We start from the raw sequence: 12568 nt of genomic DNA on the forward strand, positions 1-12568 counted from the left end.
GTTTGCAGAAACTTTTCCGGCAACCCTCGTAGTGGTCTAAAATTATCATCATCCTTTGCCATTTTCTGCCTCTGGCTGGGTCGGCATATAAGTCAAGCGTCTCAAATTTTACCTGGTCTTCCACCACTTCTCTCTCCCCATGGTGTTCCAATCGTGTCCTCTTCTCCTAACACTCTCTGCTATCTGCTCTTTCCACCGACATCTTGGTCTCCCCTTCGGCCTTATTCCCACTCCTTGTGCATGGTAAGCTCTTACTGGTAGTCTTTCTGCATCCATCCTCTTCATGTGTCCAAACCACCTCATCTGTGTCTGATCTATCCTGTCCTGAAGCTTCACCACCCCCACTGTCTGTCCGATCTCCTCATTCCTTATTCTATCCCTTCTAGTCTTTCCCAATATACTTCTTAAAAATTTCATCTCCACTGCCTGCATCTTTTGCCTCTCTCTGTTATTGTCCAAGTCTCTGCTCCATACATAATTATTGGCACATAGTATATGTTGTATATTACCTTCTTTCATTTCATAGGTACATTTCTGTTCCATATTAATCTTCAAACACTTTGATATAGTCCATGACCTATTTGTCCTCTTCTGTTTATCTCCTCATCTATTCTTCCAGTTCTCTCAATTATGCTTCCTAGATATTTGAAGATCTCCACTACCCTCAACTCTTTCGTGTCCATATTTATTCTTGGTTCATTTCTGGCTCTGTTTCTTGTTGTTATAGCACCTTGCTCTTTTCTGCACTGAATTTCATTCCTGCTCTTCTGATTTCCTTATTCCAACTATCAAGCTGTCTCTGTACTACTTCTTCCCGGTTCCCCCCATATTACTTGGTACGGTCAATAAATAACCAGATTAATGCCATGAAAATGCAAAATAAAGTGACAAAGCGATGAAACGTATGGGATATGTAGGCCAGGCTGGGGTATGCCACATGTCTGTGAGGCGAATTCCAGACTGTGTCGCTAGTGGCAGCACTGGCAGGGAATGGAGTTTGTGTATGTGCAATTTGCCTCCAAGGCGCCAGTCAGTCATTGAGTGAGGTGAGTCATGGTGTTCAGTGTCAGGTGCATCAACAATGCAGGGGAGTATGCCACTATGGATGAGTCCATTTCTGCTATTGATGACCTCATACAGGAGTGTCGGGAGATTAGTCTGAACTAGGTATGGCCAGATTTGCTTCGGATCCAGATCCATTTGGCCATCCCACATGAGCAATTCTTTGGAAAGTAAGAATGTGTTTATAACCTATTGTTACCTGCTAATATACATTATATATATTATCTAAGTATCCCCCTCCGATTTCCATGAAACTTGGCAGGTGTATAGAGGAAGAAATATGTGTTTTTTTTGTTTCGGCTAAGAAACTGTTTTAGGGGGCATCCCCCCTCAAATTTCAAAATGAGGACAAATTGACATGGGGATCTGACCACTGTGTCCCCCTCCAATTTCCATGAAACTTGGCAGGTGTATGGAGAGGCCCAAAGGAAGAAATACGTGTTTTTGTGTTTCAGCTAAAAAACTGTTTTATGGGGCAACCCCCCCCCCCCCCTCAAATGTCAAGATGAGGAGAAATTGAAGTGGGGATCTTACCCCGAAACCACGTAAATATGGCATAGGAAGAAACAGGGGGCATAGGGCCCCCTCTATACACCTGCCAATTTTCATGGAAATCGGAGGGGGGACACAGTGGTCAGATCCCCATGTTAATTTGTCCTCATCTTGACATTTGAGGTGGGTTTTGCCCCCTAAAATGCGATTTTTAGCCGAAAGAAAAATATACTTATTTCTTCCTTTGGGCCCCTCTATACACCTGCCAAGTTTCATGGAAATCGGAGGGGGACACTTAGAGAACCTCCCTTGTTAGTCTTACACTTTGTAATTATAAAAGGTTTCATCCTGGAATGGAATGTCTCACATTTATGTGTGTTTTCCATTTCCAATACATTCGAATGAATACATATTCGTTTCAATGGCATTTACAAAATCACTTCTGACATTTTATGTTAGAGAAGTAAGATTATTTTTGTGCACGAGTGTGTTAGCCGATGCGTAGCAAAGTATTTTAGGACAACACTTGAAAAAAAATCTTGTAGGACTAACTAATGAAAAATTTCTTTGTGATCGAAGATCATAATAACTTTTAAGGTGTGGTAATATTATAATGGTATTGAGATACGAAACTCTCGGATTTGGATCTGGATCCAGATCCAGAACTTTTGGATCCGGATCAGTTTGGCCATCCCTAGTCTGAACCAGATTGCAACCGAACTCTGCATTAGTCATGGTACAGCATGCAATATTGTTCATGAACACCTTCACTATGGCGTTGCCTTCAGCCATTAAAAACTGTATCATGGATTGCTGAACCTCCTATTTTCTCATACACCTATGCTGAGTGGCACATAAGTGTTATTCCTCTGTAGTTTTTACATTCCTTTCTGTCACCCTTCTTGAATATGGGAACTATTAATCCCTTTGTCCAATCTCTTGACACTTCTCTCTCTTGCCACACTGTTTTCAAAACTCTGTACAGCCACTGCACACCAATCACTCCTGTTCTTAGTATCATTTCCACTGGTACTTCATCTACTCCTGGTGCTCTATCTCTCTTCATTCTCTTCAGAGCTTCCTCCACTTTTTCCATGTGAGATTCACTTTTTCTTTCCTGTTTTCTTTTTCCTTCACTTTTTCATGTTCATTTCCTTTTTTCACGTTCAGCAATTTCTTAAGATTTCTCCACATTCTCCTTATTTCTTCATCCTCTTCTACAACATTTCCCCTTACATCCCTTAGCTTACAGCTGTCTCCTCTTTCTCTTCTCCTTTCTCTCACTAATCCATACAATACTTTCTTGTTCCCATCTACACCTTCTTCTAGCACTTTGGTACATTCTTCCATCCACTTTCTTCTTTCCTCCTTTACTACTGTTCTTGCTCTTTCTTCTTTTCCACGTACTCTTTTTGTGCATTTTGTGATTTAACTTTAAAGCATTTTCTAAATGCATCATTTTTGTTTTTCACTGTCTCTCCAGTTCTTTCATTCCACCATGGTGTTTCTTTCTTCCTTCTTTTCTTGCTTGTCCTTCCACATACCTTTTTGGCTGCCTCTACTAATTCTGTTTTAAATCTTGTCCATTCTCTTTCTACTCCTTTGGGTTGATGTTTGCAATATTTCTTGATATTTCTCTTTTATCATCTTATCCTTCAATTTCTACACTCTTATCCTTCTCTCTTGTTCATCCCTTTTATCTTTTTATTCCATCTACTCATATCTCCTACTAGTAGCCTGTGGGCACTGTCTAAGTTCTCACTGGGTATTACTTTAATGTTGTTCATTATTATCTTTACTTCCTTGTTTACCAATATATAATCTATTACAGACTTTTGTTCATTATTCCAACTGTATCTTGTAATCTTATGGCTGTCATATTTCTTCTTAAACCAGCTATTACCTACTATTAGTCCATAGTCCGTTTCTCTTAACAAAAGTCCAGTAACCTCCTTCCCTCCTCATTCCTCTGTCCCCATCCATCTGCTCCAAGTACTTCTTTCTGTATACCCTTTCCTGTCTCTTTCCACTTGTGCATTAAAATCACCCATCACAATTTGCCATTCCTTTCCTACGTCATCTTTCTAGTCTTCTTCAAATTCTTCTTTCTCCTTCCTTGTACATCCTGTTTGTGGGGCATACACTTGAATTATTTCTATTACTTTCCCTCTTACATTCATTTTTAGTTTGATAATTCTGTCATTTACCCTTTCTACTTCCTCACTTATTCCACTTGTGACTACAAATGCAACCCCACTTCGTCTGCCCTCTTCAGTCCCTGCCCAGTACAGTTTATAGTATTTCCTTAATTTCATTTCTCCTCTTCCTTTCCATTTCGTTTTGCTCATTCCAAAGATGTTGATCCCTCTTATCTCCATTAGATACACAATTTCTTCAGTCCTTTCTGTCAGTGTTCCAATATTCAGTGTCCCTGTTTGTAGCCTGTGGCGTCTCCAATTTCCAGTCCAGCTTGCTTCTTTCTTATCTCAAATTGTTTGTTTTTGGCTGTTAATCAGGCCTGTCACAGCCTACACCTGAGTGGTGGGGCTGCCACCTGTGGGTTCTCAGGTACACCCTTGTTTACTGTCAGGGTTCCAACTCCTTTAGCCTTTCTGGATCCCTCCGGCCGACAAGGCAGTGGGGACAAACACTTTTATGGTGGTGTTTATTCACCATGACACAAGGCTGTCAATGGGTATCTGTGGTATTTGCTGAGTACGTCCATGTCACTGGACACCCTCCACACCCTGATAGCCTTGCCGCCTCGGTCCGGTACTGCTTATTTGGGTTTCCCCTCATTCGCAGCTCCCCCTCATATCTGAGGGAGGTTTCACTATCCGCCACCTGTGACCCGTCCAGTAGCTGAAGCTAACAACTGACCAAAATTCAGCTTTTATGGAATTATTCTCAACATGAAACCTTTATTGAAATGGGTATTTTTTTACCTGTATCATATATTGCATTCAGTGCTAGAAGTGGTATTACCTAGCTGGAAGGATGCTTGGTCCAGTTTTAGGGAGAAGTTTCTTGTGTGGTGCAACATGAAGACTCACTGTGGGAGTATGCTCACCCAAATTATCCTAGTTGGGGGATGCTTTATTCAAATTTTCTTAACTAAGAGGATAGCATTTCCCCACATCACCTTTCCCCCCACTCCAAGCACTGCTTGTATCATACTGTTAGATCAATGTCTGAAGGAGTAATTTTGAAAATAGGGAATGATAGGAAGTGGAAATTGATAGAATTGGGTCTCCTTCTGAGCCTTTGGGACAGTGCTTCAAAATGTCAACAAAAAGTTCATGTGCAAAGTAGCACTCCATGTCAATTTCTACCTGTGTGATAGAACAACACCATCCAACAGCTATTACTATGAAGTGCACTAGTCATAATATAATGCATCGCTATCAGTACCCTTCATGTAGCTATACCTTTTCCGCGCTTAGAAGGGACTGCACTGTAAACACAAGGGCAAAGGTATTACTCCGCCAGGCTTCAGCGATTGGATGATCGTAAAGCTTCTGCTGCTTCCACCACGTGTGAGAGAAAGTTGGCGCGAAAGTAATTTTACAAGCTACGAGAAATTAAATAAAAAGGAAAACTATTATTCACAAGATAAGCTGAACTTCTGTACTTAAGAATTTAATTTGAAGATGTAAAAGTATTTTACTTGCCTAAGCAGAGTCAGATAGAAAGTCGGTTCCTTCCATAGATTCTTCCCCTTCACTGCTGGTGCCGCCGCTACTTATATCAGCTGGATTGATAACAAGTCGGTCGAGAACCGTGTCGCACATGTAATCTGATTCCCAGAAGCGTTCCTCTTCTTTCTCCACTATGCAATACAATAAGGCGTCTGCCTTTGCCGGTCGGGTTTCTTAGCCCTGTGGTTAATCCTGAGAGGAAAGCCTGTTTTTTAGATTTTACGGCAGAATCTACCCACACCTTAGAAACAGTATGACCTTCATTCACCCACGTTTCATCAAGGAAATACAACTTTCGCCCCTCCCGCCTGTATTCGCGTATTTTCCTCAGGTAGTTCCGGCGCCACAACAATATGTCTTCTCGGTCAACAATAATATTTTTTCTGTTGCGTTGCACAAACTCGAAGCTGATTTCTTTCAGAAGTGTGTGGAAACTTGTTTTCTTAAGGTTCGGCAGATCCGGATCACTATTCACACTCACCAACACTTTATTTATTGTTGGCGCTTCGTTCCTCTCCAAAAAGTGATGAACCTTACGACGGATCCTCGCAAACTCATCGCACTGAACTTGTAACACAGGCTTTTGACGTTGACGCTTTTTCCCTGGTGTTGTTTAAATGCCCTTATTTAGAACCTCGCTGCGCGCAGATTTTACACTCTTAACAGACACACCAGTAAACTCAGATGTCAATTTCATCACGTCCTGGATAACCATAGTTGGATATTTCTCGCAAAACTTTTCGAACACATTCAATACAATTTGTTTCTCGTCGCTTTTCAACGGTTTCCCGCTGCAGTGTTTAACGTAGCCAACGCGAACATCCATCTCGCACAAATTGAAATTCCCTCCCGCCTGCCCAGCCTTTACGCATGCGTGTTGTACCCAGAGTAAACATTGTCACGTCTTGTGTATTTAAGCCAACCTGGAGTTCATTTACATACTAAATATTGGTTATGATAATTCTAGAGTACGATAATTACAATTGTTTTGAAGGAATGTTCTATTCTTGCAAGTTAGAAAGTGGACTATATTTTGTTGCGCGTGGCAGGGTCTGTTGTTCAAGCAGACTCAACGAGAAGTGTTGCCAATCCGCCTATTCTTTTGCTAAAATTAGCTGTTTTGAACTTTTTGGTCCTGCATTGGTGACAATAATGGCTTTCAGATATTTGCACAGTAGTATCATACTTATTTGACTTCATTCAAAAATAGACACGGAAGTGACCTATTTTTCCTTTGTTTATTTATTATCTTTAACAGCAGTATTAATCCTTGTGGTATTGTTGCAGATGTTTCTATTCGAACGTTCTCTACGTCGCTGTTTGTAAATATGATGCTAGATTTTAAAAATTTTGAAAAATGGAAGAAATAAAGTGGCTGAAGTTCCATTTCGTTGGTAATTTTCGATTCGTCAAACCTCTTACGATTTTTTAGTAAATTATACGAAATTCTGCACATATATTCTCTACGTCCATTGCAAGACAGGGTCTACTTCATTTTTTGATAGCTTAAAAAAAGAAAATCGCGGATCCACGATATTGGATTTTTTTTTCAAATTCTCTTACAATTTTTGTCCAATTTGCGTGAAATTTGGAAAACTCTAAAAATGTATGCAAAACTACTCTAGTTATGTGAATATGTTTATACTACATATATATATTTAATAAACCTACGGATATACAAAGATAACACTCGGAAAGAACTGGCCATTCAAAAAATGGCTTTTCTTGTGAGGGAAGTGAGGAGGAAAATTTGTATTCTTTATTCTATGAAAACTAGCAACAAATAGTGTATGTATGACATGTCCACATTGTGATTATGGTGATTATCCATAAAAAGCATTTCAACAATATAATATAGAACCCTACACACTGTGAGAATTCGCTTTTCGCTGTATTCTGCAGTTATTGGTTGGCAACACTGTATTCATACACTTGCATTTGTTTACAGTACAGTTCCTTCTAAGTCATAAAAATAATTTCTACAATATAATGTAGAACACTACACACTGTGAGAATTCGCTTTTCGCTATATTCTGCAGTTATTGGTTGGCAACACTGTATTCATACACGTGCATTTGTTTACCGTACAGTTCCTTCTAAGCGCGGATCCAGTATAGATGCAGTGAATAACAGTTATGTAGGAATTTTTTACCTTGAAGAACATGTAAGGAATTGCATACTGTAGTTCAATCAGGCATATACGGTAATAGCTGCATGAAGCATTATTACTGCATGTCTCCTGGGTACCTTGAATAATCTAAAGTGTCAAGGACAGTTCCGAAAATTCAGATCGGGAAACGCCACCTTCACCACAATGCCACACGAAATGATACCTGATATTCTCCAGATACTGAATATGTTGTGTTATAGTGGTCAGCATTTCTACAAGTAAATACAAAATTTTAATATTCTTTACAGGTCTTGATGGTAAAACAAGTTACACAAAGAAGGATATCAAAGTATTGCGTGGTGATGTAGACCTTCGTAGGCAAGTGAAACTTCCAAAATCTGTGCTTGGCTACTGCACTCCACTTGCTTTAGAAACAAATGGTATGTAAATATATTTTTAATTTATTTATGAAATTTTTGTATGTGCATTTATTTATTTGGGGGGAGTGTGTGAGCTAAACTAAAACTTATTTCAGTAAAATCTATTAATATTGGGAATTTTCTTTGAAATTACTTTGCCAGTGCGTCTATTGAACTATGAGTGCACTGAAACAGTATGCATATTATTCATGTCATAATCTATAAATGTAATGTGTTCAGTAAGCACTTTAATGCAATGCTTGAACTTCCAATGGAAATTAATAATTATAACAATTATTATTTATAAAGTTCTGCACCATGGTGGTGCAGTCTAAGGTGTCATGCTTTGGGCTCAGGCTACAGGATGCAGGGTTCGAGTCTCCTTGGGGGGAGCATAACAACTTTTCTCCTGAGATTTCGTCCTGTGTATGGGACAGGTGGGACCCACCATCATGAGGAAATTGGGGAGCTATGAATAAGTAGCATAACCCAGTCATGGAGACCTACAACAACAACTGGTGGTTAGTCGTGCTGACCACACGTCACCCCGTAACTGGTTAGATGATCTTCCACCTTGGCAGGTAGGAGTGAGGCCAGCAGTTGGTAGATAGGCCCTGGCCCTCACAGGCTGTTGTGCCATGGGTTATTATTATTAATAATAATAAAAATAGTATTTATAGAAGGAATAAATATTTCATCATCATCTCTTGCTCTGCACCCCCCTCCACATCTATCTATCTCTCTCCCCCTCTCACTGTGTGTCTGCATGCATCTTACAGCCAATTGTATTTTATCATCTGGTTATTTGATTTATTACAAAATATTTGTTGTATTTTTTTTAAGTGAAAAAATTATTAGTTCAAGTCTAATGGACAGAAGAGGAGAAAAATTTCTCTTTAAAATGGTTAAAGTTTCATAAAAAATGAACATTATTATATTATAATATGTTATGAATATTATGTTATTTAATGCCAATATGAATTAAGAAATACATCTCCTCCATTGCCTCTCATTTTATATACAACTTTATCAACTTGAACTGATGGGTTTACCACCTGATCAGTTTCAGTAGCAACCAATGTTGTGTTGTGTTGTTCTTCATGAGAATGCTTATTGTTACGAATAATTGGAAAATCATATTCTATTATCTTACTTATCTCCATTTTCATCCTTGCATCCACTTTTTCTGTCACTTTTGGCTTGGAGTGGGGGGAAAGGTGATGTTAAATAACAAATATACAGGGTGGTCACAAAGTGAGCATACCCCCCTTTATTTTCGACACAACGATGGTTATGGTTGAATGCTTGATATGATATACCTGTGTCATTGATTAACCACCTCTGGGAATTCTTGGAGGCCCTTCAGAACGTTATCGAGGGGAACATCACTGCCCGGAAAAGGGTCTTATTCACATTGCATCGTGAATTGTGCCAAAATATGGTGCAGAGTTTGTCCGTGCTATGCAAAAGACAGTCTCCATACTGATGTTCCAGACACTTAAACCATCAGGTATGTGTTCATATCAAGCATTCAACCATAACCATCATAGTGTCGAAAATACAGGGGAGTACACGCAATTTGTGACCTCCCTTTACAAGTTGCACACTTTTTACGAGATCCCTTTTACTTCGTGCTTTTCATTCATTGATTTATTTCCTGTATCTTTCTTTCCATTTGTGTCTAGTTTTCTTTATTTTGCATATTTCATGTGACAACCAGTTCTATGCTTTATATCTTCCCACAATTTTTTTCTGGTTTCACTCCATAATGTTTTCATCTTGGTTTGGTTTTCCTATTGTATTACTTGTCTACAGTGTCAATCTACCCATACCACAACTTTGTCTAATGCTTTTCTTTGACTGCTTCTCAACCCTTTTCCGTTCCTCTATTACTTCTTCCTTCTTTTCATTCATTCCATGTTTTGTGCTGGTTGTGGATTTATATTCATTTTATATGCATTCCATTAAAACCTTCTATCCTTCTCTCTTGTAGCTATTAATTTCTCATTCGCTATGCCTTTCACAACATAGTGACCATCATCAGTTACAGATGATACATGTGTTCTCTATGTAGATTATGATCACTCTGCCTCAAAGAATCTGACCCCTCCTCTGAAAACTTCTACCTTACATCAAGCACCAGATCCATTTAACCCTATTAGCAGTGAAATCCCAGAAGGATATATATCCCCCAATACATCTTAATGGCATCTGTCCCAACCTCCTCCCCACCCCTTCTTTTATTTGGAGAAGATCCAGAAACTCAATGTGCAGCTTCAGTGAACCTCCTGCAAATAATGCAAGACTATCAACCACTAGTAATGGAATCATACTTATGCACTTTACTGTACATAATACTGTACTTGTCAAAAAACTCTTACTTAATTTTGCCTCAGTTGTACATTCTTTCATTTACTGCTTCAAATTTAAGTTTTTTTTTACCCTTTATTCATCATGTTTTTTTAAAAATTGTATCCGTTAATATAGAGCTTCTATTTGTTATTAAGACCCTTTTTTCAGGTCCACTGTATAACATTCTTCCATACTCTTGCCAGTCCACTTCTTATGAAATGACAGTCACATCCAAATATCAGTATCTAATTTCATTCGTGTTTCCTGGTCTCATCAATGTTCTGAGATTGCATGTTGAAATTTTTAATTCCGTATTGGTGTTCTTTGCTGCATTTATATGAAATCAGATTTATCCATCCAAATCTGCTGTTCTGTTTAATTTGATGTAAACATAAGGTTTGTGTATTTTTATTATTGAATGTTCAGTCCATATTTATTGTTTGACAGCCTATAAACACAAATAAACTAATTCAAAATTTTCTCACATTTTAGGTACTGTGTTTACAGCGAAGAAACTTGCAAAAAGTAAGCACAAATTAATGAAAAAATTTGTCACTGTATTTGCAAAACGAGTAGTTATGACTGCCAACCCATCCTCTTGCCAATTATGTGAATGTACAGCAGACAACGATGGTCTTAGCTATATGCAATGCTTTCCTTGCACTTACCCAACACCAGCATACATTGATAATGTTCCTGTAAGTATTTCAGCAATTCTGGTACTTTTGATTACATTCATATCAGTATTGGGTTAATGATATAGTTTACAGTATAATAACCAACAAAAAAGTATACCAAAATAATAGTTTGCAATCTATTGAACTATTGGTAATCAGTATGGAACCTATTATTCCATATGCAATTCTTATTATTGTATGCTTCGTATTTCAGAGCCTCTCTATATACAAGAAACAGTAGTTGTGGAATAGCTGATGTATTGGTTCTTAAGACAATACTAGTCTTCATCTATCATATATTTTATGCATCCAGTCAGTGCAGTGTTCATCAATTTTGTCACAGAAAACATTAATTAAAATATTGTAATTAGGCTACTGCAGAGAGTTTCATACAAATTATAAAACATTTTTGTTTTAACATTAAGTTATGGATTTGCTTATCATAAACAAATTGGCCTTTCTTATTGTTGCTAATTTCTTTGTAAACTATCAAATGGACCAGTGGTATCTGAAAATTTGACCTGGTATACTGCAACAATTCTTATTTATTGAATATATTTATTGTACACCCCATCTAGATTAATTAAATGTAATAGAAAGAAAGCACTAAATCAGGCATGCAAGTAAAACGAAAACAGAAGTCCCACAACTTCAAATTTTGCATCAATTTCTTTATTTTTCATGGAATCTCTCTTTTTAACTAAAATTGGACCTAGATTTCCCTGCAGCAAGGAAGATTTCCCTTGATGTAGCAGCACTGCCTCTGCCAAGCATAGCACAGAAAGCAGGAAGGAACAAGCAGTTTTCTCCAGCCAACACTGTTTGCAGTCTTGGAACTGCATGTTTTTAAATAGCCACTTGCTTCGGCTCCCTTGCCCTCCCCACATACAATCGGGGAGGAAACCCATCATCAGAATGGAGAATGATCAGTGGCATACACAAACCAGTCTTTAAGTCCTTTTCATAAATACAAAATTCAAAATTACTAAAATTCTGGTTTATAAGTTTGTTTTGATTGATTGATTGATTTATTAGCATCCGTTCCACTTTTACGAAGTTTGTACATGTACAAACAGAATACATCTACAAAACTACAGGCATAATACCTATTATAAATTACAGGAGATAAAATAGAATTTGTGTTTGTTTCATCTTTTACGATGTTGTACAAGAGCATCAGATAGTCACCTATATTACATCTAGATAGCCCGACCCTGTGGCCGAGTGGTTAGCACATCGCGCTGCGATGCCAAGGGTCCCGGGTTCGAATCCCGGTCGGGCTTGGTTGTTTGTGAATATCCATTCATCAATTTCATCATTTCATCACTCATCCCCATCTTCGCAAATTAGCCAAGAGGCACAAAATGCGAAGTAAAATAAACTAAATCAATCAATCAATCAATTACATCTAGATAAATAGAACCAAACTGCAATCACAGCTACAAAGGAAAATACTGTAAATACCGATGCTATGGAATGCAGTTTCATTTTTTATTATTGTTGTTGTTCCTGTTACTTATGGTATCGATGTACACTTGTACTGTGTAAAAACAATGTTCCCTTAGGAATCTTTTTAGATTTAACTTGTATACTGGTAATGAATTTATGTCTTTGATTGCATTTGGTAGCATGTTAAATAAGAGTATTCCATTATATGTTACTCCTTTTTGGTAGAATGTGGTATTGTGCAGTTCCATATGTAAGTCATTCTTCCCCCCTGTGTTGTATGTGTGGTAGTTCCTATTTACTGCATACATA

The 12568-nt window shown here is 38.1% G+C and overlaps 1 protein-coding gene across 1 annotated transcript in view; it reads left to right on the plus strand.

Annotated features, from left to right (window-relative positions):
* Positions 1 to 12568, plus strand: part of Apoltp (Apolipoprotein lipid transfer particle) — a 335784-nt gene that overhangs the window by 319074 nt on the left and 4142 nt on the right. Inside the window, exons 73-74 of the mRNA XM_083117428.1 lie at positions 7671 to 7802; positions 10626 to 10831. Coding sequence (XP_082973554.1) covers positions 7671 to 7802; positions 10626 to 10831 — 338 coding nt within the window. The remainder of the gene's footprint in view (positions 1 to 7670; positions 7803 to 10625; positions 10832 to 12568) is intronic.

The sequence above is a fragment of the Lepisma saccharinum genome, chromosome 2 (genome assembly GCF_977018435.1).
Source record: "Lepisma saccharinum chromosome 2, izLepSacc3.1, whole genome shotgun sequence".
NCBI lineage: Eukaryota > Metazoa > Arthropoda > Insecta > Zygentoma > Lepismatidae > Lepisma > Lepisma saccharinum.